The sequence below is a fragment of the Pan troglodytes genome, chromosome 8 (assembly GCF_028858775.2).
Source record: "Pan troglodytes isolate AG18354 chromosome 8, NHGRI_mPanTro3-v2.0_pri, whole genome shotgun sequence".
Classification (NCBI taxonomy): Eukaryota; Metazoa; Chordata; class Mammalia; order Primates; family Hominidae; genus Pan; species Pan troglodytes.
This window is the reverse complement of record NC_072406.2, coordinates 45464505-45492221: the sequence shown is the minus strand read 5'-3', so window position 1 is coordinate 45492221 and position 27717 is coordinate 45464505. Positions and strand designations below refer to the sequence as shown.

Sequence of the window (27717 nt, the reverse complement as noted above, 5' to 3'; positions counted from 1 at the left end):
ACAATCAGAATATATAAGGAGCTCAAACAACTCCATAGGAAAAAAAAATCTAATAATCCAATTTAAAAATGGGTAAAAGATTCGAATAGACATTTCTCAAAACAAGACATACAAATGGCAAATAGGCATATAAAAAGGTCCTCAACATCACTGATCATCTGAGAAATGCAAATCAAAACTACAATGAAATATCATCTTGCCCCAGTTAAAATGACTTTTATTCAAAAGCCAGGCAATAACAAATGCTGGGGATGATGTGGAGAAAAGGGAACCCTCATACACTGTTGGTGAGAATGTGAATTAGTAAAACCACTATGGAAAACAGTTTGGGGGTTGCTCAAAAAACTAAAAATAGAGCTACCATACAATCCAGCAATCCTATTGATATGTATATATCCCAAAAATAGGAAATCAGAATATCAAAGAGATATCTGCACTCCCATGTTAGCTGCAGGTCTGTTTTCAGTAGCCAAGATTTGGAAGCAACCTCTGTGTCCATCAACGTATGACTGGAAAAAGAAAATGTAATACTCATACACGATGGAGTACTATTTAGTCGTAAAAAAGGAGATTGTGTCATTTGCAACAACATAGATGGAACTGGAAGTCATTATGTTAAATGAAATAGGCCAGGCATAGAAAGACAAACATTGCATGTTTTCACTTATTTGTGGGGGTTAAAAATCAAAACAATTGAACTCATGGAGATAGAGAATAGAAGGATGGTTACCAGAGGCTTGGAGTGTGAGAAGGAGGTGGGAATGGTTAATGGGTACAAAAAATGTAGTTGGAAAGAATGAATAAGACTTAGTATTTGATAGCACAACAGGGGAACAATAGTCAATAGTGATTTAATTGTACATTTAAGAATAACTAAAAAAGTATAATTGGATTATTTGCCACACAAAGGATAAGTGCTTAAGGAGGATACCAAATTTTCCATGATATGATTATTACACATTGTATGCCTGTACCAAAATATCTCATGTACCCCATAAATATATACACCTACTATGTACCCACAAAAATAAAAAAAATTTTTTTAATGTTTTAAAGAATGGGTAAGAGTCTAACCTACCAAATGAGCACCAAAGTTTCTGAACAAGAAAACCTTGTTGTATCCTAGATCACATATTGAAGTTCATGCAAAAACCATAGCTCTCTAGAGCAGAATTAGAGACAAAACACCTGAAGAAACACAAGGAAGCAAAACCAGAAACTGCTGCAACATCCTCAAGCCATCTAAGAAGCTCCAGCGTTTTTTCAATGTGGCTCTAACAGTATGCGATTAGGATGCTGCAAAATTCTCACACTTAGTCAGACTACTCAGTTCTTCAACATGACAATTTACTATTTTTAGTTTTTTTGTACCAATGTTCTATTCCTATTTGGCATGATACCTAAAGGAAAACTATTCCTAAACTGAACATATATGACAGCCCTGATCTTATATTTGACACCTGTGTAAGACTACTCCTTCTCTAACTGATCAAACAGCAAATCTCCTGTATGATTTCTGCTTCCTCCCCTAGTAAGGAAGAAATATCAAGCAACCAACATTATTGAAATTTAGTATTTTTCCTCAATCATATATCTTAATTTCTTAAGTGGTTAACAAAAGTTCACTTCTAATGTATTTGACTTTATTGTCTGTAGTTTGAATTTGTAAGCTCTCTAACAATGGCAAAGAGAATAATAAAATACAAGAGGAAACAAATTTTCCTTTATCCTTGCATTTCTATTTCTATTTACTCTATTTGGTATAATGAACTGGGACACACACATTACATAATTGTAGAAAATACCACAAAATGCATTTACAATATATTTGAAAACTAATTTACTGTTAGTTTAATAAAGTTAAATATTTGGCCTAGAAATGTCTTTTCAGATGTTTATCTGTTTTTTCATGGCATCCTTTTGGTTTTGACACCTAATATGATAATTTAGAATATGGCATAATTTTATTTTTAAAGCATAGCTGCTACAAATTATTAATATTAAAAACATATTATACAACATTTAAATAGCTCTTTGATTTCTATCCTAACATAATAAGCCTTGTTAGGTGTATGCCATTTTCAAACACTAAAATTTTTCCAACCTCTTTGTCCTTCAACTTTTGTAGTTCATTTTCCAGCACCAACTTCTCTTCTGACAACAACTGAAAATCACGTTGCATCTGTTTGTATTCCTAAAAACAAATAATTTTAGTAATAATGAAGAGTAAAACTCTCAATGTAGAAAGGTTATTCAGATATTTAGTTATTAAGGTAAGAAAGTCTTCATTAACTCATGACAAGAATGAAACATTGATATCAGTCTGTAGAGTGACACAATAATTGGAGCTGAAAGACATAAAAGATCTACAAGTGTCAAGGACTGGAACTATTCAGATGACTGTAGGATATTATAGTTTAGTATTTCAGAAGTGAAGTGTTTCTGAGTGATAATGAGAGTAAAATGAACAAAATAGACAAGGCTTTCCAGTTCACATATGCATACAAATCTCTTAAATAAACTAAGTAAGGATTGGATCTTTATGTAGGATTATGTATCCTGACAATTTCTACAATCTGTTAAGAACTCAAGGACAAAGTGTAATTTCAAATTGAGAGTACTATACTTACAGCATCTAACAAAACTTGATCATTTACAGCTCTGAAAAATAAACCAAAAAAAGTGTGTTTATAATTGTACATTTATATTTTAATTTATGAAACACACACATTTTTTTTTCTTTTGGTATTCAGTAATTAGTTGCTGCTGTTTTATTCTGCTCTCCCTTGCATCCCACTTTTTCTTTTCTTTTTTTTTATTTTATTATTATTATACTTTAAGTTTTAGGGTACATGTGCACAACGTGCAGGTTTGTTACATATGTAACAAACGTGCCATGTTGGTGTGCTGCACCCATTAACTCGTCATTTAGCATTAGGTATATCTCCTAATGCTATCCCTCCCCCCTCCCCCCACCCCATAACAGTCCCCGGTGTGTGATGTTCCCCTTCCTGTGTCCATGTGTTCTCATTGTTCAATTCCCACCTAACACACACATTTTCTTTGTAAAGATTTTAATACAGATGAAGTTTAACGGACACTTTGATTAGCACTTCAAAAATTTAATACTCTCCCTAGAAATATTATTGGATCACTGTTACCTTTCCAGGACTTGTTCTAGGCATTTACACAATACTGCATGTAACTTTTCCATTCTGTAATTTTTATTAGTGGGTTGGATTTCAGTTTTCTTTTTCACATAAATGACATCACTGTATATATTGTTCCCAACTTACTTTTTCACTTAACTTAATGTCTGAGATTTCTTCATGTCCATAAACATAGATCTTTCTCAGTTTTTTTAAGCGCTAATGAGTATTCCATAGCAGGAGTTGTAAAGAACTAAATAGTAAGTATTTTAGATTCTGCAAGCCTGATGGTCTCTGTCACTATTCTTCAATGCATATGGCTGTATTCCAATTAAACTTTATTTACAAAAATAAGTTTCAGGTTAGGTTTGACATTGTTCCACAGTTTGCTGACACAGTTTGGTGACATTGTTCCACAGTATGGATAGACCATAGATTATTTTCAACAAATAATCTATGTTTATCTATGTTACTGCCAAATAACATTCCATTATATGGATTATTTTCAACAAATAATCTATGTTTATCTATGTTACTGCCAAATAACATTCCATTATATGGATATCCCACATTTTATTTATCCATCACTTTAAGGACATTTTGTTTGTTTCCACTTTTCTGCCATTATGAATAATGCTATTATGAACATTTATGTACAAGTTTTTGTGTGAACATGTGTTTTCATTTATCTCATGTATAAACCTAGAAACAGAATTTCTGAATCATATGCAGACTCTGTATTTAACATTTTGAGGAACCGGCAAACTTTTCCAAAGCAGATACATAATTTAAATTCCCATTATGAGGTTCCCAATCTCTCTACATACTTGCCAACAAATCATTGCGTTGTCTATTTGAATATAGCCATCCTAGTGGGTGTAAAGTGGTTTTGATTTGCAATTAAAACTAGTGACAGCCAGGCCCAGTGGTTCATGCATGTAATCCCAGCACTTTGGGAGACCGAGGCGGGAAGATCAACTGAGGTCAGGAGTTTGAGACCAGCCTGGCCAACATGGTGAAACCCCATCTCTACGAAAAATACAAAAATTAGCCGGGTGTGGTGGCAGGTGCCTGTAGTCCCAGCAACTTAGGAGGCTGAGGCACAAGAATTGCTTGAATCCAGGAGGTGGAGGTTGCAGTGAGCTGAGATCATGTCACTGCACTCCAGCCTGGACGACAGAGCGAGACTCCATCTCAAAAACAAAACAAAAAAAATCTAGTAACTAACAATGTTAAGTATCTTTTCATGTGCTTGTTGGGCATTTCTATATCTTCTTTGGGGAAATATCTATTCAGATCCTTTGCCTATTTTTAATTGAATTATTTATCTTTTTATTATTGAGGTATAAGAGTTCTTTATATATTCTTCTAAGTACTTCAACAGATATATGATTTGTGAATATTTTTCATATTCTATGAGTGGTTTTTTTCATGTTTTTGATAGTATCATTTGCAGCACAAGAGTTTTTAATTTGGATAAAGTTGATCTTTTTCTTTTGTTGATTGTACTTCTGATGTCATATTTAAGAAACCACTGCCTAACCCAATGTCACAAAGATTTACTCCTATGTTTCTTCTAAAATGCCTATAGTTTTAGCTCTTAAATTTAGTTCTTTGATAATTTTGACATTAGTGCATGGCAAAAATAAGTAATCCAAGGCCGGGCACGGTGGCTCACGCTTGTAATCCCAGCACTTTGGGAGGCAAGGTGGGTGGATCACAAGGTCAGGAGATCCAGACCATCCTGGCTAACACAGTGAAACCCCGCCTCTACAAAAAAAAAAAAAAAAATTAGCCGGTTGTGGTGGCAGGTGCCTGTAGTCCCAGCTACTCGGAAGGCTGAGGCAGAAGAATGGCATGAACCCGGGAGGCAGAGCTTGCAGTGAGCCAAGATTGTGCCACTGCACTCCAGCCTGAGCGACAGAGCGAGACTCCACCTCAAAAAAAAATAAAAATAAAAATAAGTAATCCAGCCTCGTTATTTTGCATGGGGATAACCAGTTGCTCAAGTACCATTTATTAAAAAGACTTTTCTTTCCCCCATTGAATCACCTTACCTTGAAAATCAATTGCTCATAAATGTAAGGGTTTATTTGTGGACTTTCAATTCTATTCCATTGCTCTATATGTCTAGCCTTATGCCAGTAACACTTTGCCTTGGTTACTGTAGCTTTGTATTAAGTTTTAAAATCAGTTAAGTATGAGTCTTCTAACTTTGTTCTTAAGATTGCTTTGGCTATTCTAGCTTCCTTGCACTTCCACATGAGTTTTAGAATCAGCTTGTCAGTTTTTTAAAAATGTCAGCTGGAATTTTGAAAGTAATTACATTGAATCTGCAGGACAATTTGGGAAGTATTGCTACCTTAAGATTATTAAAGCCAGGTGTGGTGGCTCACACCTGTAATCACAGAACTTTGGGAGGCCAAGGCAGGAGGATCACTTGAAGCCTGGAGTTCAAGACGAGCCTAGGCAACACAGCAAGACCCTGTCCCTACAAAAAAATTTTTTTAATTGCCAGGCATGGTGGTGCATGCCTGTAGTCCTAGCTGCTTAGAAGGCTGAGGCAGGAAGATGCCTTGGGCCTAGGAGTTAGCAGCTGAAGTGAGCTATGATTGCATCACTGCACACCAGCCTGGGTGACAGAGTGAGACCCTGTCTCTTAAAAAGAAAATAAAAAATATTAAGTTTAACAGTCTATGAAGATGAGATATCTATCCATTTCTGTAGGTGTTCTTTAAGTTCTTTCAATGATGTTTTGTAGTTTCAGTGCCCAAGTCTTGCATTTCTTTTAAATTCAGGTATGATCTCTTTGGTGCTATTATAAATGGAATTGTTTTCTTTATTTCACTTTTGAAATGTTCATAGTTAGTGTATTCGTTTCCTAGGGCTGTAGTAATAAAGGACCACATATGGGTGATTTAAAACAACAAGAATTTATTTTCTCACAGCCTGGTGACTTGAAATCCAAAATTAAAGTGTTGGCACAGCCATGCTCCCTCTGAAATATCTGGGGAAGGAAACCACCATGCCTATTCTAGCCACTGTTAGTCCCTGGCATTCTTTGGATTGTGGCAGAATAAATCCAATCTCTGCCTCTATCTTTACATTAGCAGTCTTTCCTCCATGTTTATCTGTCTTTTCCAATTCCTATAAGGACATTAGTCACGTTGGATTAAGGGCCCATCCTACTCCAGTATGACCTCATCTCAACTAATAATATCGGGAATAACCCTGTTTCCAAATAAGGTCACCCTGAGGTAGCAGGGGGTGAGAACTTCAACATATCTTTTGAGGGGATACAATTCAACCCATAACAGCTAGTGTACAGAAATACAAATTGTTTTTGTTTATTGATCGTGTATATTGCAGCCTTGATGAATTCATTCATTACTTCCAATAGGTTTTAGCAGAACTCAGGATGTTTTTATATCTAAAATCATGTCATTTGCAAATAGAGGTAGTTTTACTTCTTCCTCACCAATGCAAACACTTTTATTTCCTTTTCTTCCATAATTGCCCTTGCTAGAACCTCCACTATAATGATGAATAGAAGTGAATGTCTTGTCTTGTTCCTGATCATACAGAGAAATTATTCATTCTCACCACTGAGTATGATGTTGGCTATGGGGTTTGTAAATGGCCTTCATCAGGTTAAGGAAGTTTCCTTCTATTCCTGGTTTGTGGAACTTTGTATCATAAAAAGATGTGGAATTTTGTCAAGTGCATTTACTGAATCTAGCGAACTGATGTAATTTTTTCTCCTTTATTTAATCAATATTACACATTATGTAAATTGATACCTGCATTTTAAATCAACCTTGCATTCCTAAAATAAATCTCACATGTTCATCATATATAATCTTTTTTATATGCTGTTGGATTCAGTTTGCTAGTATTTTGGTAAGGATTTTCATGTTCATATTCATAACACATATTTATCTTCTGAAAATAAATATCATATTTATGTTCTTGTGATTGTCTAATTTTGGTATCAGAGTAACACTAATCTCATAGAATGAATTGAGAAGTGTGAACTCTTTAATTTTTTAGAAGAGTTTGTACAGGCCTGGTATTAACTCTTCTTTAAATATTTGACAGGATTAAAAAGTGAAGTCATCTGGCCTAAGCATTTCTTGGTGGGAATATGTTTAATTACTAATTAAATCTTTTACTACTTATAAGTTCAGTCACATGTTCTTGTTCTTCTTGATACAGTTTAGTTTGGGTTTTTCTAGAGATACATATCATCTAAGTTATCTAATTTGTGGTCACATAGTTATTCATAGTATTCCCTTATTATCCATTTACCATAGATTATTGACCCATACTCCTACTAACAAAAACAGGTTCTTTCTAGTTTTGCTACCATCGCACTGATGCAAAAAAAATTCCTTTTATATGCTTTCTTGAGCACATTGTACTCCTTTCCCGAGAGTAGATAAAAAGAGATTTGCTATATAACATGGCATACACTTTTGTTATTACTAAACTGTGCTAAATTGTCCTCGAAAGGGGGAAATTTCTATTATACTAGCATGGTAAGAGTATTCATTCCACTACCTCTCTGCCAATAGTTGATATTAGAAAACTTCTAAATTTTGTAGACAAAAAAGTCATGGCTTTGTCTTATATCTTCCCTGATCACAGTGAGACTGAGCATCTCTTAAAATGTTTATTGGCCAATTTTTTTGTCTTTCCCTTAGTTACCTCCTCTTTATATACTTTGCCTATTTTTCTTATGTGTTTTTAGGGAGTTACAGATTCTTATTAGTACTCCTTTTTTCTATTGTATGAGTACAAATCTTTTCTCCCAGTCTACTGCTTACCTTGTAACTTTGTTTCAATTTTGAACGAGGTGTTTTTAGTTTTGAGAGTTGAATTCCCTCCCTTTTTATGGTTTTATTTTCTTACATTTCGGTCTGTAATCAATGTTACTTTTTTAAATGATGTGAATTCAGAATCTCTCATTACTTTTTAACCACATGGATGCCTTTGCCTTGCCTATGCCCTAGCTAATCACTGAAATTCATTCACAAATGTGAATTTGCCATGTTAGAATTATTATGATTCCAATTCTGACATAAGGTAACTATTTGTGATGCATGCACTTGGGCTAAAGACGCTTTGAAAGGCAAAACAGCCTATTACCTTCACTTGTAACATCTATGCCTCCCTAGAAAAATGTCATGATGGAATTCTTAACAGGACTGCTTTCCTGTCCAGACCACATGATTCAGGTAATGTACATTGTTCTTATCTAACTTAACAACTTCATCTCTAAGACTGAACACTAGTTCTAAGCATTCTGTTCACCAAAAAGGAATCATATCTTCACAAACCATCTTACAAATCAATATCTAATTGAGATCTCAATTTGTCCCACAATTACAAAAGAATTTCAAGGCCCTCTAGATCTATGCCTATTTATTTATTTCTCATTATGCACAGGTGAACAGCTAGACAATGCACTGACAAGATCCTGAAGAATATGTCTATTAGCTCCCCCAAAGACCAACATGATTGTCCTATCCTGCTACTATATAAATTTATGCATAATAATTTAATAAAATCCCAGTTTCTATATTTTATCCTACACTTTTAAATCACTTTATTGGTATGTAATTTGTGTATAAAAAGCTATACATTGGTGAGATCATCGGAAAGCGCCGCTCGTGGCGCGGGCAGAGCCGGCGCGTCATTGTCGTCATCGTTGCCCGACCGCTTTCCGGGAGACTGGAGTCGAAGGCCGTGAGTCAGCCATAATGGCAGGTGAAGAAATTAATGAACACTATCCAGTAGAAATTCACGAGTATTTGTCAGCGTTTGAGAATTCCATTGGTGCTGTGGATGAGATGCTGAAGACCATGATGTCTGTTTCTAGAAATGAGTTGTTGCAGAAGTTGGATCCACTTGAACAAGCAAAAGTGGATTTGGTTTCTGCATACACGTTAAATTCAATGTTTTGGGTTTATTTGGCAACCCAAGGAGTTAATCCTAAGGAACATCCAGTAAAACAGGAATTGGAAAGAATCAGAGTATGTATGAACAGAGTCAAGGAAATAACAGACAAGAAAAAGGCTGGCAAGCTGGACAGAGGTGCAGCTTCAAGATTTGTAAAAAATGCCCTCTGGGAACCAAAACCAAAAAATGCATCAAAAGTTGCCAATAAAGGAAAAAGTAAAAGTTAACTTTTTGGTTTTGATGTACACATATTCAAAAAGTACATCTTTTTTCCCCCCCACAAAATAATTCTGTGGCAGGGCAAGGTTTAAATGTGTTTCTTATTAATATGTAAATTCACAGTAAATATGTAAAGCTAAATACTTTCCTCTCCAAAGATCATTATCTTTATTGATTTGCACTGAGGATTTTAACATTGTGATATATTATATATTTATAATTTACCATCTCTTTTGATGAGACTCTTATTTCTTTATATAGGTCAGTCTTGCAAGTACCATTTTATAAGCAGCTGTGAAATTTAAGTGAAATGTTCTTTGTAAACATTTGTACTATTTTAAATGAATAATGACCTTATGAAGTATGCTATCTGCAGGCTGAAATTATAGGTACATCTGTTTTCACTATATGATATTAAGAAAGCATGAAATGACTTAAATGTTCATTTTTTTCTGTATAGATACTTTATCATGTTTTCATGATTTTAGGAATTACTGCTTTGTTGATATTCAAAGTGTGAAACTAAAACTTTATGGTTGTACTTTAATTCTTGGCATGTTGCCTCTATGTCCCATTTAAAATAAAATACATTCTCATTAACTTTAGATGGGAAATAAGGTTGTATGTTGATGGATGAATTTTGGCATGATGACTGTACTCTCAATAAAGGCTGAAAATGTTGTATAAAAACAACAACAAAAAAAAGCTATACATTTTTATTGTATCTATCCCAATGAATTGGGGATATGAATATACCCATGAAATTATCATCATCATCAAGGCCACAAAGAGATCCTCACTTCCAAATGTTTCCGTCTGCCCTCATTAATACCATAATTGTTTGTCATGATTTCTGCTGCTGCTGTTGCTATTAAGAAAAATTAACAAAACACCTACCCTCTTAGAAAATTTTAAGTATACAATGCAGTATTGTTCACTATGGGAATTCTGCTGTATAATAGATCTACAAAGCTTATTTATCTTGGAAAACTGAAACTTTGTGCATTTTAGCCTACACCTTTCCAGCTCCTAAATTATTTTGCTTTCTGTGCCTGGATTCTTTCACTTAACATAATGCCTTCCAGGTCCATCCATGTTGTCACAAATGGAAGGATTTTCTAATTTCTTAAGGGTGAATAATATTCTGTTGTATGCATAGGCACATTATATCCATTCATCCATTATGGATACTTAAGTTGTTTCCATATTTTGGCTACTGCAATGAAAATGGGAGTGCAGATATCCCCCTGACATATTGATTTAAGTTCCTTTGGATACATACCCAGAAGTGGCATTTATGGGTCATATGGTAGTTCTATTTTAAATTTTTATGCACTTCCATACTGTTTTCCATAATGGCTCTACCAATTTACATTCCCACCAGTAGTGTTGAAGGGTTCCCTTTTCTCCAAATCCTTGCTAATAATTGTTACCATTTTTTCTTAATAACAGCCAACCTAACAAGTATGATGTATTATTTCATTGTGATTTTGATTTACATTTCTCTGATGATTGGTGATATAAAGTACCTTTTCCCATACCCATGTATATTTGTATGTCTTCTTTGGAAAAATATCTATTCAAGTCCTTTAATTACTTTTTATCTTCAATTCAGTTGTATGAGTCCCCTGTATATTTTTTGTATTAACCCATTATCAGATGTACAGTTTGAAAATATTTTCTCCCATTCCATAGTTTTCCATTTCATTTTATTATTTCCTTTTTTAGGCAGGACTTTTAAGTTTGATGTAATCTCAGTTGTTTATTCTTGCTTTTTTTCCTGTTTTTTTTTTTTGGTGTAATATCCAAAAAAATCATTGCCCCAGACCAATGTCATGGAGCTTATTTCCTATGTTTTCGTCGAGGAGTTTTACGGTTTCAGCTCATACAGGTAAGTTTTTAATGCATTTTGAATTGATTTTTATGCATGGCATGAAGGTCCAACATCATTCTTTTGCATATGGAGATCCACTTTTCCCAGTATCATTTGTTGGAGATACTATCCTTTCCCCATTGTTTATTTCTGACACTATTGTTGAAGATCACTTGTCCATATGCTTGGGTTTGTTTCTGCGCTTGCTAATCTGTTTCATGGGTCTATATGTCTGATTTTATGCCAGTACCATACTGTATTAATTACTGTAGCTTTAAAACATAATTTGAAATCAGAAAGTAAGGGCCAGGTGCAGTGGCTCAGGCCTGTAATCCCAACACTTTGGGAGGTTGAGGCAGGTGGATCATCTGAAGCTACTCAGGAGGCTGAGGCAGGAGAATCACTCAAACCCAGGAGGCAGAGGTTGCAGTGAGCCAAGATCACGGCACTGCACTCCAGCCTGGGTGACAGAACAAGACTCCATTTCAAAAGAAAAAAAAAAAAAAAATGCCAGGCGCAGTGGCTCATGCCTGTAATCCTAGCACTTTGGGAGGCCAAGGCGGGAAGATTGCTTGAGGTCAGCAGTTCAAAACCAGCCTGGCCAACATGGTAAAACCCCGTCTCTACTAAAAATACAAAAAAATTAGCCAGGCATGGTGGCAGCGCTTGTAATCCCAGCTACTTGGGAGGCTGAGGCAGGAGAATTGCTTGATTGCTTAAACCTGGGAGAAGGAGGTTGCAGTGAGCTGAGATGGTGCCATTGCACTCCAGCCTGGGCGACAGAGTGAGACTCCGTCTCAAAAAAAAAAATAAGAAAGTAATGTGCTTCCAGCCTTACTAGTCTTGCTAAAATTTGCTTTGGCTATTCAAGGCCTTTTGAAATTGCATATGAATTTTAGGATTTGTTTTATGTCTGTGAAAAATGTCATTGGTATTTTCATAGGATTCACACAGAATCTGTAGATCACTTTGGGTACATGGACTTATTTACAACAGTATTAACTCTTCGAATCCATGAACATACAATATTGTCCAATTTCTTTGTGTCTTCTTCAATATATCTCATGTGTTTTATAGTTTTCTGTGTGCATATCTTTTACTTCCTTGGTTAAATTTATTCTTAAATATTTCATTTCTTTTCATGCTACTCTAAATGTTTTCTTCTTCACAGTTATTGTTAGTGTGTAGAAACACAACTGATTTGGGGATGCTGATTTTGTAACCTGCAACTTTACTGAATTCATTTATTAGTTCTAAGAGTTTTGGAAGTGGCACCATTCTACATTTGATGGGGGTGGGGGAAGCATCCTTAGGGTTTTCTATATATGAACTCATGTCATCTATAAACACATGATTTTACTTCTTCTATTCTGATTTGGATACCTTTAATTTCTTTTTCTTGACTAATTGCTTGGCTACTACATTTGACTTCTGGTACTACATTGAATAGAATTGGTAAGAGCAGGCATCCTTGTCTTTTTCCTGTTATTAGAGAAAAAGTCTTCAACTTTTCACCACTGAGTGTAATGTTAGCTGTAGGCTAATATGGCCTTTTTATGTGGGGAAAATTCCTTGTATACCTAATTTGTTGTAAGTTTTTGCTATGAAAAGATTTTGAATGCTGCGAAATGCTGTTTCTGCATCATTGAATTGATCATATGATTACCGTCCTTCAAAATGGTAACAGTGAGCCATGCACAGTGGCTCATGCCTGTAATCACAGCACTTTGGGAGGCCGAGGTAGTGGATCACCTGAGGTCAGGAGTTCAAGACCAGCCTGGTCAACATGGAGAAACTGCATCTCTACTAGAAATACAAAAATTAGCCAGGCGTAGTGGCAGGTGCCTGTAATTCCAGCTACTCAGGAGGCTAAGGCAGGAGAATTGCTTGAACCCAGGAGGCAGAGGCTGCAGTAAGCCAAGATTGCACCACTGCACTCCAGCCTGGGCAACAGAGTGAGAATCCAACTCAAAAAACAAAATGGTAATAGTAAGTCCTTACATATAAATAATTACTTTGAATGTATATTTAAGTGTAAATTGATTAAATCTCCAACAAAAACATGTCAAGTGGCTGAATGGATTTTTTTTTTTAAGAACCCAACTACATGCTGCCCACAAGAGACTCACATAAACTTTAAGAACACACAGGCCTGGCGCGGTGGCTCATGCCTGTAATCCCAGCACTTTGGGAGGCCATGGTGGGCGGATCACAAGGTCAAGAGATCGAGACCATCTTGGCCAACATGGTGAAACCCCGTCTCTACTAAAAATACAAAAATTAGCTGGGTGTGGTGGCGCGCACTTGTAGTCCCAGCTACTCAGGAGGCTGACACAGGAGAATCACTTGAACCCGGGAGGCAGAAGTTGCAGTGACCTGAGATTGCGCCACTGCACTCCAGCCCGGAACACACAAAAGCTAAAAGTGAAGGGATGGAAAAAGATACTCCATGCAAATCAAAACCAAAAGAAGGCACGAGTGGCTATACTTATATAAGAAGAGAGATTTTAAGTTATTAGCTGCCTCATGAGACAAAGAAGGTCGTTATATAATTATAAAGGGGTCGCCTCTCCCTCTCCCTCTCCCCTTTCTTTCTACGGTCTCCCTCTCTTGCCGAGCCTGGACTGTACTGCCATGATCTCGGCTCGCTGCAACCTCCCTGCCTCAGGCTCCCGTGATTCTCCTGCCTTGGCCCACCGAGTACATGGGATTCCAGGCACACACCGCCACTACTGACTGATTTTTGTATTTTTGGTGGAGACGGGGTTTCGCCATGTTGACCGGGCTGGTCTCCAGCTCCTGGCCTTGGGTGATCTGCCCCCCTCAGCCTCCCGAGGTGCTGGGATTGCAGACGGAGTCTCGCTCACTCAATGCTCAATGTTGCCCAGGCTGGAGTGCAGTGGCGTGATCTCGGCTCGCTACAACCTCCACCTCCCAGCCGCCTGCCTTGGCCTCCCAAAGTGCTAAGATTACAGCTTCTGCCCGCCTGCCACCCCGTCTAGGAAGTGAGCAGCGTCTCTGCCTGGCTGCCCATCGTCTGGGATGTGAGGAGCCCCTCTGCCCGGCCGCCCCGTCTGGGAAGTGAGGAGCGCCTCTGCCCGGCCGCCACCCCATCTAGGAAGTGAGGAGCGTCTCTGCCTGGCCGCCCATCGTCTGGGATGTGAGGAGCGCCTCTGCCCGGCCGCCCTGTCTGGGAAGTGAGGAGTGCCTCTGCCCGGCCGCCCCGTCTGGGAGGAAGTGAGGAGTGCCTCTGCCCGGCCGCCCCGAATGGGAAGTGAGGAGCGCCTCTGCCCGGCTGCCCCGAATGGGAAGTGAGGAGCGCCTCTGCCTGGCTGCCCCGAATGGGAAGTGAGCAGCGCCTCTGCCTGGCCGCCCTGTCTGGGAAGTGAGGAGCACCTCTGCCCGGCCGCCACCCCATCTAGGAACTGAGGAGCGTCTCTGCCCGGCCGCCCCGAATGGGAAGTGAGGAGCGCCTCTGCCTGGCCGCCCTGTCTGGGAAGTGAGGAGCGCCTCTGCCCGGCCGCCCCGTCTGGGATGTGAGGAGCGCCTCTGCCCGGCCGCCCCGTCTGGGATGTGAGGAGCACCTCTGCCCAGCCGCTACCCTGTCTGGGAGGCAAGGAGCGCCTCTGACTGGCAGCCCCGTCTGGGAACTGAGGAGCGCCTCTGCCCACCCGCCCATCATCTGGGAAGTGAGGAGCGCCTCTGCCCAGCCACCCATCATCTGGGATGTGAGGAGCGCCTCTGCCCGGCTGCCCCGTCTGGGAAGTGAGAAGTGCCTCTGCCCGGCCGCCCCATCTGGGAGGTGTACCCAACAGCTCCGAAGAGACAGCGACCATCGAGAACGAGCCATGATGACGATGGCGGTTTTGTCGAAAAGAAAAGGGGGAAATGTGGGGAAAAGAAAGAGAGATCAGATTGTTACTGTGTCTGTGTAGAAAGAAGTAGACATAGGAGACTCCATTTTTGTTCTGTACTAAGAAAAATTCTTCTGCCTTGGGATGCTGTTGATCTATAACCTTACCCCCAACCCCGTGCTCTCTGAAACATGTGCTGTGTCAACTCAGGATTAAATGGATTAAGGGCGGTGCAAGATGTGCTTTGTTAAACAGATGCTTGAAGGCAGCATGCTCGTTAAGAGTCATCACCACTCCCTAATCTCAAGTACCCAGGGACACAAACACTGCGGAAGGCCACAGGGACCTCTGCCTAGGAAAACCAGAGACCTTTGTTCATGTGTTTATCTGCTGACCTTCTCTCCACTATTATCCTATGACCCTGCCACATCCCCCTCTCCGAGAAACACCCAAGAATGATCAATAAATACTACAAAATAAATAAATAAATAAATAAAAATTAGCTGGCCATAAAAAAAATTATAAAGGGGTCAATCCATCAAGAGGTTATAACAATTTTAAATAATATGCATCGAGATAAGACTACCTGAATACATACAGCAACTATTAATAGATCTGAATCGAGAGACAGACAGCAATATAATAATAGCCTATTTACAGTAATGCCTCATTTACAACAATAGACAGTTCATCCAGACAACAAATGAATATGGAAACATTGGACTTGAACAATACTTTAGGCCAAATGGACCTAATTGACACATACAAAACATTCCACCCAACAGCAGCAGAACATACGTTCTCCTTGAGTGAATATGAAATATTTCCCATGATACATTATGTGTTAGACCACAAAACATGTCTTAATATACTTAAGAAGACTGAAGTCATATCAAGTATATTTTCCAATGACAATAATTTGAAACTAGAAATCAATGACAGGAGAAAAACTGGAAAAATTCACAAATATGTAGAAATTAACACACTCCTAAACAAATGATGAGTCAAAAAAGAAATCCAAAGGGAAATCAGAAAGTATCTTCAGACAAACAAAAATGGAAATACAACATACTAAAACTCATGAAATGCAGCAAAAGCAGTTCTAAGTGGGAAGTTTATTGCAATAGATGTCTACTTAAAAAAGAAATAATGATCTCAAATAAATAACCTAATGTGATACACCAAAGAACTAGAAAAATAACAAATTAAGCCAATAGTTCATAGAAGGAAGAAAATTACAAAGAGCAGAAATAGGCCGGGCGTGGTGGCTCATGCCTGTAATCCCAGCACTTTGGGAGGCCGAGGCAGGCAGATCACAAGGTCAGATCAAGACCATCCTGGCTAACACGGTGAAACCCCATCTCTACTAAAAATACAAAAAATTAGCCGGGCGTTGTGGCAGGCACCTGTAGTCTCAGCTACTCAGGAGGCTGAGGCAGGAGAATGGCGTGAACCCGGGAGGCGGAGCTTGCAGTGAGCCAAGATCGCGCCACTGCACTCCAGCCTGGGTGACAGAGCAAAACTCCATCTCAAAAAAAAAAAAAAAAAACAGCAATAAATAATAGAGACTAGAAAAACAACAGAAAAGGTTAACAAAACTAAAAGTTTTCTGAAAAGATAAAATCAGCAAATCTTTAGCTGGACTAAGAAAAAAGAGAGAGAAGGCCCAAATAACCTCAGTAAAGAAAAATGAGACATTACAACCGATACCATAGAAATAAAAAAAAGATAATAAGAAACTACCACAAACAAATTACATTCTAACAAACTGAACAATCTAGAAGAAAATTAGTAAATTCCTGGAAACATACAACCTACCAAGACTGAAGAAATAGAAAATCTGAAAAGACCAATAATGACCAAGAAGAGTCAATCAATAATAAAAAAATCTCCTATCAAAGAAATGCCCAAGACTTCCTGGCTTCATGGCTGAATTCTACCAAATATTTAAAGAAGAACTAATACAATCCTTCTCAAACTCTTCGAAAATCTTGAAGAGGAAGAAATACTTCCAAACTATTTCACAAGTCTTCATTAATCACCCTGATAACAAAGTCAGACATGGACATCACAAGAAAAGAAAATTATCCCTGATGAATATAGATGTAAAAATCTTCAACACAATACTAGCAAAACAAATTTAACAGTACATTAAAGGGATCATTCACCATGATCAAGTGGAATTTATCCCTGGAGTGCAAGGATGATTCAGCAAATCAATAAATGTTGGGCATCATATTAGCAGAATGAAAGACAAAACCATATGATCATAAGATGCAGAAAAAGCATTTGACAAAATTCAACATCCTTTCATAATAAGACCCATCAATAAATAGGTATAGAAGGAATGTACCTTAATATAATAAAATCCATATATCAGAACCCCATAGCTAACATTATTATACTCAACAGTGAAAAGTTGAAAGCTTTTCTTCTAAGATCAAAAACAAGGATACCCACTCTCACCACTTCTATTCAACATAGTACTAGAAGTCCACGCCAGGGCAATTAGTCAACAAAAACAAATAAAATGCATCAAAATAGAAAAAGAATAAGTAAAATCATATTTGTTTCCAGATGATATACTTTCCTATATAGAAAACTCTAAAGATGTCCCCAAAAACTTGCAGAACAAATGAATTCAACAAAGTTGCAGGATACAAAAACCAATATAAAAATCAGTTGTGTTTCTATAAATTAACAACAAACTATCTAAAAAAGAAGGCAAGAAAACAATCCCATTTATAATAGCATAAAAAGAAATAAAATACTTGGGAATACACTTAATCAAAGAAGTGAAAGATCTGTTGCACTGAAAACTATAAGATGTTGATGAAATAAATTGAAGAACACACAAAGAATTGAAAATACATCCCATATTCATGAGTTGAAACAATATCATTAAAATGTTCATGCTACCCAAAATAACCTACAGATTCAATGTAATCCCTAGGAAAATTTCAATGACATTTTTCACAGAAATAAAAATAGATCCTAAAATTCATATGGGACCACAAAAGACCCTGAGTAGCCAAAGCAATCATAAGCAAAAAGAACAAAGGTGGAGGCATCACACTATCTCAAAATCTAATACACAAAGCTATAGTAATCAAAACTGCATGACCCTAGCATCAAAACAGATATAGCCAAAAAGATGGCCAAATAGGAACAGCTCCAGTCTGCAGCTCCCAGCGAGATCAACACAGAAGGTGGATGATTCCTACATTTCCAACTGAGGTACCCAGTACATCTCAATAGGACTGGCTGGACACTGGATGCAGCCCATGGAGGGTGAGCTGAAGCAGGGTGGGGTGTTGCCTCACCTGGGAAGTGCAAGGGGTCAGGGGATTTCCCTTCCCTAGCCAAGGGAAGCCATGAGAGACTGTACTGGGAGAAATGGTGCATTCTGGCCCAGACACTGCGCTTTTCCCATGGTCTTCACCACCGCCAGACCAGGAAATTCTCTTGGTGCCTGGCTTAACGGGTCCCACCCCCACAGAGTGCAGCAAACTAAGATCCACTGGCTTGAAATTCTCTCTGCTAGCACAGCAGTCTAAGGTCAACCTGGGATACTCGACCTTGGTAGGGGGAGGGGCATCCGCCATTGCTGAGGCTTGAGTAGGTGGTTTTACCTTACAGTGTAAACAAAGCCGCCAGGAAGTTCGAACTGGTTGGAGCCCACCGCAGCTCCCTGGGACAGAGCACCTGGGGGAAGGGGTGACTGTGGGCACAGCTTTAGCAGACTTAAACATCCCTGCCTGACAGCTCCGAAGAGAGGAGCAGTTCTCCCAGCAAAGTGTTCAAGCTCTGACAACGGACAGACTGCCTTCTCAAGTGGGTCCCTGACCATCCACGTATCCAGACTGGGAGATACCTCCCAGTAGGGGCCAATAGACACCTCATACAGGAGAGCTCTGGCTGGCATCTGGCTGGTGCCCCTCTGAGATGAAGCTTCCAGAGGGAGGAACAGGCAGCAATCTTTGTTGTTCTACAGCCTCTGCTGGTGATACCCAGGCAAACAGGGTCTGGAGTGGACCTCCAGCAAACTCCAGCAGACCTGCAGCAGAGGGGCCTGTTAGAAAGAATACTAACAAACAGAAAGGAATAGTATCAACATCACCAACCTCACAGACCAAATGTAGATAAATCCATGAAGATGGGGAGAAACCAGCATAAAAAGGCTGAAAATTCCAAAAACCAGAACACCTCTTCTACTGCAAAGGATCACAACTGCTCACCAGCAAGGGAATAAAACTGGATGGAGAATGAGTTTGACGAATTGACAGAAGTATGCTTCAGAAGGTGGGTAATAACAAACTCCTCTGAGCTAAAGGAACATGTTCTAACCCAATGCCAGGAAGCTAAGAACCTTGAAAAAAGGTTACAGGAATTGCTAACTAGAATACCCAGTTTAGAGAAGAACATAAATGACCTGATGGAGCTGAAAAACACAGGACGAGAACTTTGTGAAGCATACACAAGTATCAATAGCCAAATTGATCAAGCGGAAGAAAGGATATCAGAGATTGAAGATCAACTCAATGAAATAAAGCAAGAAGGCAAGATTAGACAAAAAAAGAGTGAAAAGAAAGAAATACCTCTCCCTCTCCTTCTCCCTCTCCCTCTCCCTCTCCCCTTTGCATGGTCTCCCTCTGATGCCGAGCGGAGGCTGGACTGTACTGCTGCCATCTCGACTCACTGCAACCTCCCTGCCTGATTCTCCTGCCTCAGCCTGCCAAGTGCCTGGGATTGCAGGCACGCACCGCCACGCCTGACTGGTTTTCGTATTTTTTGGTGGAGACGGGGTTTCACCATGTTGGCCGGGCTGGTCTCCAGCTCCTGACCGCGAGTGATCTGCCTGCCTCGGCCTCCCGAGGTGCCAGGATTGCAGACGGAGTCTCGCTCACTCAGTGCTCAATGTTGCCCAGGCTGGAGTGCAGTGGTGTGATCTCGGCTCGCTACAACCTCCACCTCCCAGCCGCCTGCCTTGGCCTCCCAAAGTGCCGAGATTGCAGCCTCTGCCCGGCCGCCACCCCATCTAGGAAGTGAGGAGTGTCTCTGCCTGGCTGCCCATCATCTGGGATGTGAGGAGCCCCTCTGCCCAGCCGCCCAGTCTGGGAAGTGAGGAGCGCCTCTTCCTAGCCATCACCCTGTCTAGGAAATGAGGAGCGTCTCTGCCCCGCCGCCCATCGTCTGGGATGTGGGGAGCGCCTCTGCCCCGCTGTCCCCTCTGAGATGTGAAGAGCGCCTCTGCCCAGCTGCGACCCCGTCTGGGATCTGAGGAGTGTCTCTGCCCCGCCACCACCCCGTCTGGGAGGTGAGGAGCGTCTCTGACCGGCCGCCCCGTCCGAGAAGTGAGGAGCCCCTCCGCCCAAAAGCCGCCCCGTCCGGGAGGTGAAGAGCGTCTCCACTGGTCAGCCGCCCCATCCGGGAGGTGGGGGGGCAGCCCCCGCCAGGCCGGCCACCCCGTCCAGGAGGTGGGGGGCAGCCCCCGCCTGGCGGGCCGCCCCATCCGAGAGGTGGGGGGTGCCTCTGCCCAGCTGCCCCATCTGGGAAGTGGGGAGCCCCTCTGCCCGGCCGCCACCCCATCTGGGAGGTGTACCCAACAGCTCATTGAGAACGGGCCATGATGACGATGGCGGTTTTGTCAAATAGAAAAGGGGGAAATGTGGGGAAAAGAAAGAGAGATCAGATTGTTACTGTGTCTGTGTAGAAAGAAGTAGACATAGGAGACTCCATTTTATTCTGTACTAAGAAAGGTTCTTCTGCCTTGGGATGCTGTTAATCTATAACCTTACCCCCAACCCCATGCTCTCTGAAACATGTGCTGTGTCCACTAAGGGTTAAATGGATTAAGGGTGGTGCAAGATGTGCTTTGTTAAACAGATGCTTGAAGGCAGCATACTCATTAAGAGTCATCACCACTCCCTCATCTCAAGTACCCAGGGACACAAACACTGCGGAAGGCGGCAGGGCCCTCTGCCTAGGAAAACCAGAGACCTTTGTTCACGTGTTTACCTGCTGACCTTCCCTCCACTATTGTCCTATGACCCTGCCAAATCCCCCTCTCCGAGAAACACCCAAGAATGATCAATAAACACTAAAAAAAAATTTAAAAAAAAAAAAAAGAAAGATTCAACATTAGGGCTCCCTCTTTCCCAGCCCTTTCTCCCGTCACCCTCTCCCATAATGACCATGGTTGGGAAAACACAGGACAAGGAAGATTACATCAGGATGTCAAGTTTTTTCCCAATAAATTAACCAAACAATGATAGGAGATTTATTAGCAGAAGAGCAGAAGATAATTCTGGAATCACAATAATTTTAGAGAACAAAACTCCTTCTGATAAATTTATTTTGAAAGAATAATCAGATGTCTCCTAGAATTGCAAACATCGTCCAATCCATCAGAGACAGGGAAAAACTTTTAAAAGTCCCCAATTCCTATGTATAAATGGAGAAATATGCAAATCTGGAAGAAAGATGAATAACACATAAGAGTAATAGAAGACAGATAAAATAACAGCATGTATCATGGAAAAGGCCATATGTTCATTTTATGTTTCTTTTGTCTTCATTTTTCCTGAGTTCATTAAATAGGCTTTTTTTTCCCTCCTGAAAAAAAAAAAAAAAAAAAAGAAACAAACAAAACCCCCAAGAAATATGGGACCATGTGAAAAGACTAAATCTACATTTGATTCATGTACCTGAAAGTGACAGGGAGAATTGAACCAAGTTGGAAAACACTCTTCAGGATATTATACAGGAGAACTACCCCAATCTAGCAAGGCAGGCCAACTTTCAAATTCAGGAAATACAGAGAACACGACAAAGATATTCCTCGAGAAGAGCAACCCCAAGACACATAATTGTCAGATTCACCAAGGTTGAAATGAAAAAAAAAAAAATGTTAAGGGCAGCCAGAGAGAAAGGTCAGGTTACCCACAAAAGGAAGCCCATCAGACTAACAGCAGATCTCTCAGCAGAAAACATGCAAGCCAGAAGAGATTGGGGGCCGATATTCAACATTCTTAAAGAAAAGAATTTTCAACCCAGAATTTCATATCCAGCCAAACTAAGCTTCCTAAGCAAAAGAGAAATAAAATACTTTACAGACAAGCAAATGCTGAGAGATTTTGTCACCACCAGGCCTGCCTTTACACGAGCTCCTAAAGGAAACACTAAACATGGAAAGGAACAACCGGTACCAGCCACTGCAAAAACATACCAAATTGTAAAGACCATCGATGCTATGAAGAAACAGCATCAACTAACGGGCAAAATAACCAGCTAGCATCATAATGACAAGCTCAAATTCACACAGATCAATATTAACCTTAAATGTAAATTAGCTAAATGCCGCAATCAAAAGACACAGACTGGCAAATTGGACAAAGAGTAAAGACCCGTCGGTGTGCAGGAGACCATATCACATGCAAAGACACACATAGGCTCAAAATAAAGGGATGGAGGAAGATTTATCAAGCAAATGGAAAGCAAAAAAAAGCAGGGGTTGCAATCCTAGTCTCTGATAAAACAGACTTTAAACCAGCAGAAATCAAAAGAGAAAAGGGCATTACATAATCGTAAAGGGATCAATGCAGCAAGAAGAGCTAACTATCCTAAATATATATGTACCCAATACAGGAGCACCCAGATTCATAAAGCAAGTCCTTAAAGACCTACAAAGAGACTTAGACTCCCACACAATTATAGTGGCAGACTTTAACACCCCACTGTCAATATTAGACAAATCAACAAGACAGAAAATTAACAAGGATATCCAGGACTTGAACTCAGCTCTAGACCAAGCAGAACTAATAGACATCTACAGAACTTTCCACAACAAATCAACAGAATATACATTCTTCTCAACACCACATTGCACTTATTCTAAAATTGACCACAAAATTGGAAGTAAAATACTCCTCAGCAAATGCAAGAGAACAGAAATCATAACAAACAAGTCTCTCAGACCACAGTGCAATCAAACTAGAACTCAGGATTAAGAAACTTACTCAAAACCAAACAACTACATGGAAACTGAACAACTTACTCCTGAATGACTACTGGGTACATAATGAAATGAAGGCAGGAATAAAGATGTTCTTTGAAACCAATGAGAATAAAGACACAATGTACCAGAATCTCTGGGACACATTTAAAGCACTGTGTAGAGGGAAATTTATAGCACTAAATGCCCACAAGAGAAAGCAGGCAAGATCTAAAACCGACACCCTAACATCACAATTAAAAGAACAAGAGAAGCGAGAGCAAACAAATTCAAAAGCTAGAAGAAGACAAGAAATAATTAAGATCGGAGCAGAACTGAAGGAGATAGAGACACAAAAAGCCCTTCAAAAAATCAATGAATCCAGGAGCTGATTTTTTGAAAAGATCAACAAAATAGATAGACTGCTAGCCAGATTAATAAAGAAGAAAGGGGAGAAAAATCAAACAGATGCAATAAAAAATGATAAAGGGGATATCACCACCCATCCCACAGAAATACAAACTACCATCAGAGAATACTAAAAACACCTCTACATAAATAAACTAGAAAATCTAGAAGAAATGGATAAATTCCAGGACACATACACCCTCCCAAGACTAAACCAGGAAGAAGTCAAATCCCTGAATAGACCAATTACAAGTTCTGAAATGGAGGCAGTAATTAATAGCCTGCCAACCAAAAAAAGTCCAGGACCAGACGGATTCACAGCCAAATTCTACCAAAGGTACAAAGAGGAGCTGGTACCATTCCTTCTGAAACTATTCCAAACAATAGAAAAAGAGAGAATCCTCCCTAACTCATTTTATGAGGCCAGCATCTTCCTGATACCAAGACCTGGCAGAGACACAACAAAAAAAGAAAATTTTAAGCCAATATCCCTGATGAACATCAATGAGAAAATCCTCAATAAAATACTGATAAACTGAATCCAGAAGCACATCAAAAAGCTTGTCCACCATTATCAAGTGGGCTTCATTCCTGGGATGCAAGGCTGGTTCAACATACACAAATCAATAAACATAATCCATCACATAAACAGAACCAATGACAAAAACCACATGATTATCTCAATAGATGCAGAAAAGGCCTTCAACAAAATTCAACAGCCCTTCATGCTAAAAATTCTCAATAAACTAGGTATTGACTGAAAGTATCTCAAAATAATAAGAGCTATTTATGACAAACCCACAGCCAATATCAGTATATCATACTGAATGGGCAAAAACTGGAAGCATTCCTTTGAAAACTGGCACAAGACAAAGATGCTCTCTCTCACCACTCCTATTCAACATAGTATTGGAAGTTCTGGCCAGGGCAATCAGGCAAGAGAAAGAAATAAAGTGTATTCAATTAGGAAAAGAGGAAGTCAAATTGTCTCTCTTTGCAGATGACATGATTGTTTATTTAGAAAACCCCATCGTCTCAGCCCAAAATCTCCTTAAGCTGAGCAATTTCAGCGAAGTCTCAGGATACAAAATCAATATGCAAAAATCACAAGTATTCCTATACACCAAGAACAGACAGAGAGCCAAATCATGAGTGAACTCCCATTCACAACTGCTACAAAGAGAATAAAATACCTAGGAATACAACTTACAAGGGATGTGAAGAACCTCTTCAAGGAGAACTACAAATCACAGCTCAAGGAAATAAGAGAGGAAACAAACAAATGGAAAAACATTCCATGCTCATGGATAGGAAGAATCAATACCATGAAAATGGCCATACTGCCCAAAGTAATTTATAGATTCAATGCCATCCCCATCAAGCTACTATTGACTTTCTTCACAGAATTAGAAAAAAAACTACTTTAAATTCATATGGAACCAAAAAAGAGCCCTCATAGCCAAGATAATCCTAAGCAAAAAGAATAAAGCTGGAGGCATCATGCTACCTGACTTCAAACTATACTACAAGGCTACAGTAACCAAAACAGCATGGTACTGGTACCAAAACAGATATATAGACCAATGGAACAGAACAGAGGCCTCAGAAATAACACCACACATCTACAACCATATGATCTTTGACAAACATGACAAAAACAAGCAGTGGAGAAAGGATTTCCTATTTAATAAATGGTGTTGGGAAAACTGGCGAGCCATAGGCAGAAAACTAAAACTGGATCCCTTCCTTACACCTTATACAAAAATTAACTCAAGATGGATTAGACACTTAAACGTAAGACCTAAAACCATAAAAACCCTAGAAGAAAACCTAGGCAATACCATTCAGGACATAGGCATGGGCAAAGACTTCATGACTAAAACACCAAAAACAATGGCAACAGAAGCCAAAATTGACAAATGGGATCTAATTAAACTAAAGAACTTCTGCACAGCAAAAGAAACTATCATTAGACTGAACAGGTAACCTACAGAATGGGAGAAAATTTTTGCAATCTATCCATCTTACAAAGGGCTAATATCCAGAATCTACAAAGAATTTAAACAAATGTACAAGAAAAAAACAAACAACCCCATCAAAAAGTGGGTGAAGAATATGAATAGACACTTCTCAAGACATTTATGCAGCCAACAAACTTATAAAAATATGCTCATCATCACTGGTCATTAGAGAAATGCAAATCAAAACCACAATGAGATACCATCTCATGCCAGTTAGAATGGCAATCATTAAAAAGTCAGGAAACAACAGATGCTGGAGATGATGTGGAGAAATAGGAACACTTTTACATTGTTGGTGGGAGTGTAAATTAGTTCAACCATTGTGGAAGACAGTGTGGTGATTCCTCAAGAATCTAGAACTAGAAATACCATTTGACCCAGCAATCCCATTACTGGGTATATACCCAAAGAATTATAAATTATTCTACTATAAAAACACATGCACACGTATGTTATTGCAGCACTGTTCACAATGGCAAAGACTTGGAACCAACCCAAGTGCCCATCAATGATACACTGGATAAAGCAAATGTGGCACATATACACCATGGAATACTATGCAGCCATAAAAAAGGATGAGATCATGTCCTTTGCAGGGACATGGATGAAGCTGGAAACCATCATTCTCAGCAAACTAACACAGGAACAGAAAACCAAACACCGCATGTTCTCACTCATAAGTGGGAGTGGAACAATAAGAATACATGGACACAGGGAGGGGAACATCACACACCAGGGCCTGTCAGCAGGTGGGGGCCTAGAGGAGGGATAGCATTAGGAGAAATACCTAATGTAGATGACAGGTTGATGGGTGCAGCAAACCAGCATGGCACATGAATACCTATGTAACAAACCTGCACATTCTGTACATGTACCCCAGAACTTAAAGTATAATTTAGAAAAAGGAAAAAAAAACAGACATAGCCAATGGAACAGAATAGAGAGCCCAGAAAGAAATTTACATATATATGATCAACTGATCTTTGACAAATGTCCAAAAACACATAATTAGGAAAAGAATGTCTCTTCAATAAATTGTGTTGAAGAGACTGCAGAAGAATGAAATAGGGTCCTTATCTCATCTCATATACAAAAATAGACCCAAAATGAATTAAAAACTTAAATGTAAAACCTGAAACTGTAAAACTACTTGAAGAAAACAGGGTGAAAACTTCTTGACATTGGTCTTGGAAAAGATTTTTTTGATATGACCCCAAAAGCACAGGTAACAAAAGCAAAAATAGACAAATGGGACTGCATCAAGCTAAATAGTTTCTGTAGAGCAAAGGAAACAATCAATGGAATAAAGATACAACCTATGGAATGGGAGAAAATATTTGCAAACCATACATCTGATAAGAGTTTAATATCCAAGATGTAAAAGGAGCTCAACTCAACTACAAGAAAACAAATAACCCCATTTAAAAATGGGCAAATGGTTTGATATTTCTCAAAAAAAGACATGTGAATGGTCAACAGGGTATATGAAAAAAATGTTCAACATCACTAATCATCAAGGAAAAGTAAATTTAAACCACCATGTAATATTACCTCACATCTGTTATCAAAAAAAATGGCTATTATCAAAAAGAAAAAACATTTAAGTACTGGCAAGAATGTGGAGGAAAGGGAACTCTTATACACTGTTAGTGAGAATGTAAATTAGTTCAGCTTTATGGAAAACAGTATGGAGATTCTTCAAAAAAGATAAAAATAGAACTACCGAATGACCAAAAAATTCCACTTCTGAGTATACATCTAAAGAAAATGGGATAAATCATGTTGAGTAGATACCCATACTCCCATGTTCACTGCAGTATTATTCACAATAACTACAATATGGAATCAACCTAAGTGTCCATAAATGTAAAAATAGATAAAGAACATGTGGAAGATATATATATATATACAGATATATATATTAAATATAAATATAAATATAAAATATTATCCAGCCTTAAAAAAGAAGGAAATCCTGTCATCTGCAACAACATGGATGAAACTGAAGGGCATTATGCTAAGAAGTCAGGTACAGAAAGACAATTACTGCATGATCTCACTTATATGTAGAACCCTAAAAAGTCAAACTCATGGAAATAGAAAACAGAATGCTGGTCACTACAGGCTGGGGTTGGGGAAAAATGGGGAGATGTTGGTCAAAGGATACAAAATTTCAGCTAGACAAAGGGAAAGTTTCTAGAGAGTAGTTTTTAAGTGTTTTCACCAGAAAAAAAAGATA

At 39.1% G+C, this 27717-nt stretch overlaps 2 protein-coding genes across 33 annotated transcripts in view; one reads left to right on the top strand and one right to left on the bottom strand.

Moving 5' to 3' along the window:
* Positions 1–27717, bottom strand: part of CCDC7 (coiled-coil domain containing 7) — a 411675-nt gene that overhangs the window by 342470 nt on the left and 41488 nt on the right. For all 32 annotated transcript variants that reach the window (XM_063781580.1, XM_063781581.1, XM_063781579.1 and 29 more), the window contains 2 exons: positions 2631–2661; positions 2105–2194 (listed from right to left, as the gene is read on the bottom strand). In XM_063781580.1, the coding sequence (XP_063637650.1) occupies positions 2105–2194; positions 2631–2661 (121 nt within the window). The remainder of the gene's footprint in view (positions 1–2104; positions 2195–2630; positions 2662–27717) is intronic.
* On the top strand, positions 8848–9406 carry LOC129136272 (nuclear nucleic acid-binding protein C1D-like). The gene has a single exon (XM_054660974.2). It carries the CDS (start codon positions 8912–8914, stop codon positions 9335–9337), a length of 426 nt encoding a protein of 141 aa, XP_054516949.2. The 5' UTR covers positions 8848–8911; the 3' UTR covers positions 9338–9406.

Excerpts from the sequence above, each read along its gene's own strand:
- LOC129136272 (XM_054660974.2), top strand. The coding sequence starts at position 8,912 with ATGGCAGGTGAAGAAATTAATGAACACTATCCAGTAGAAATTCACGAG.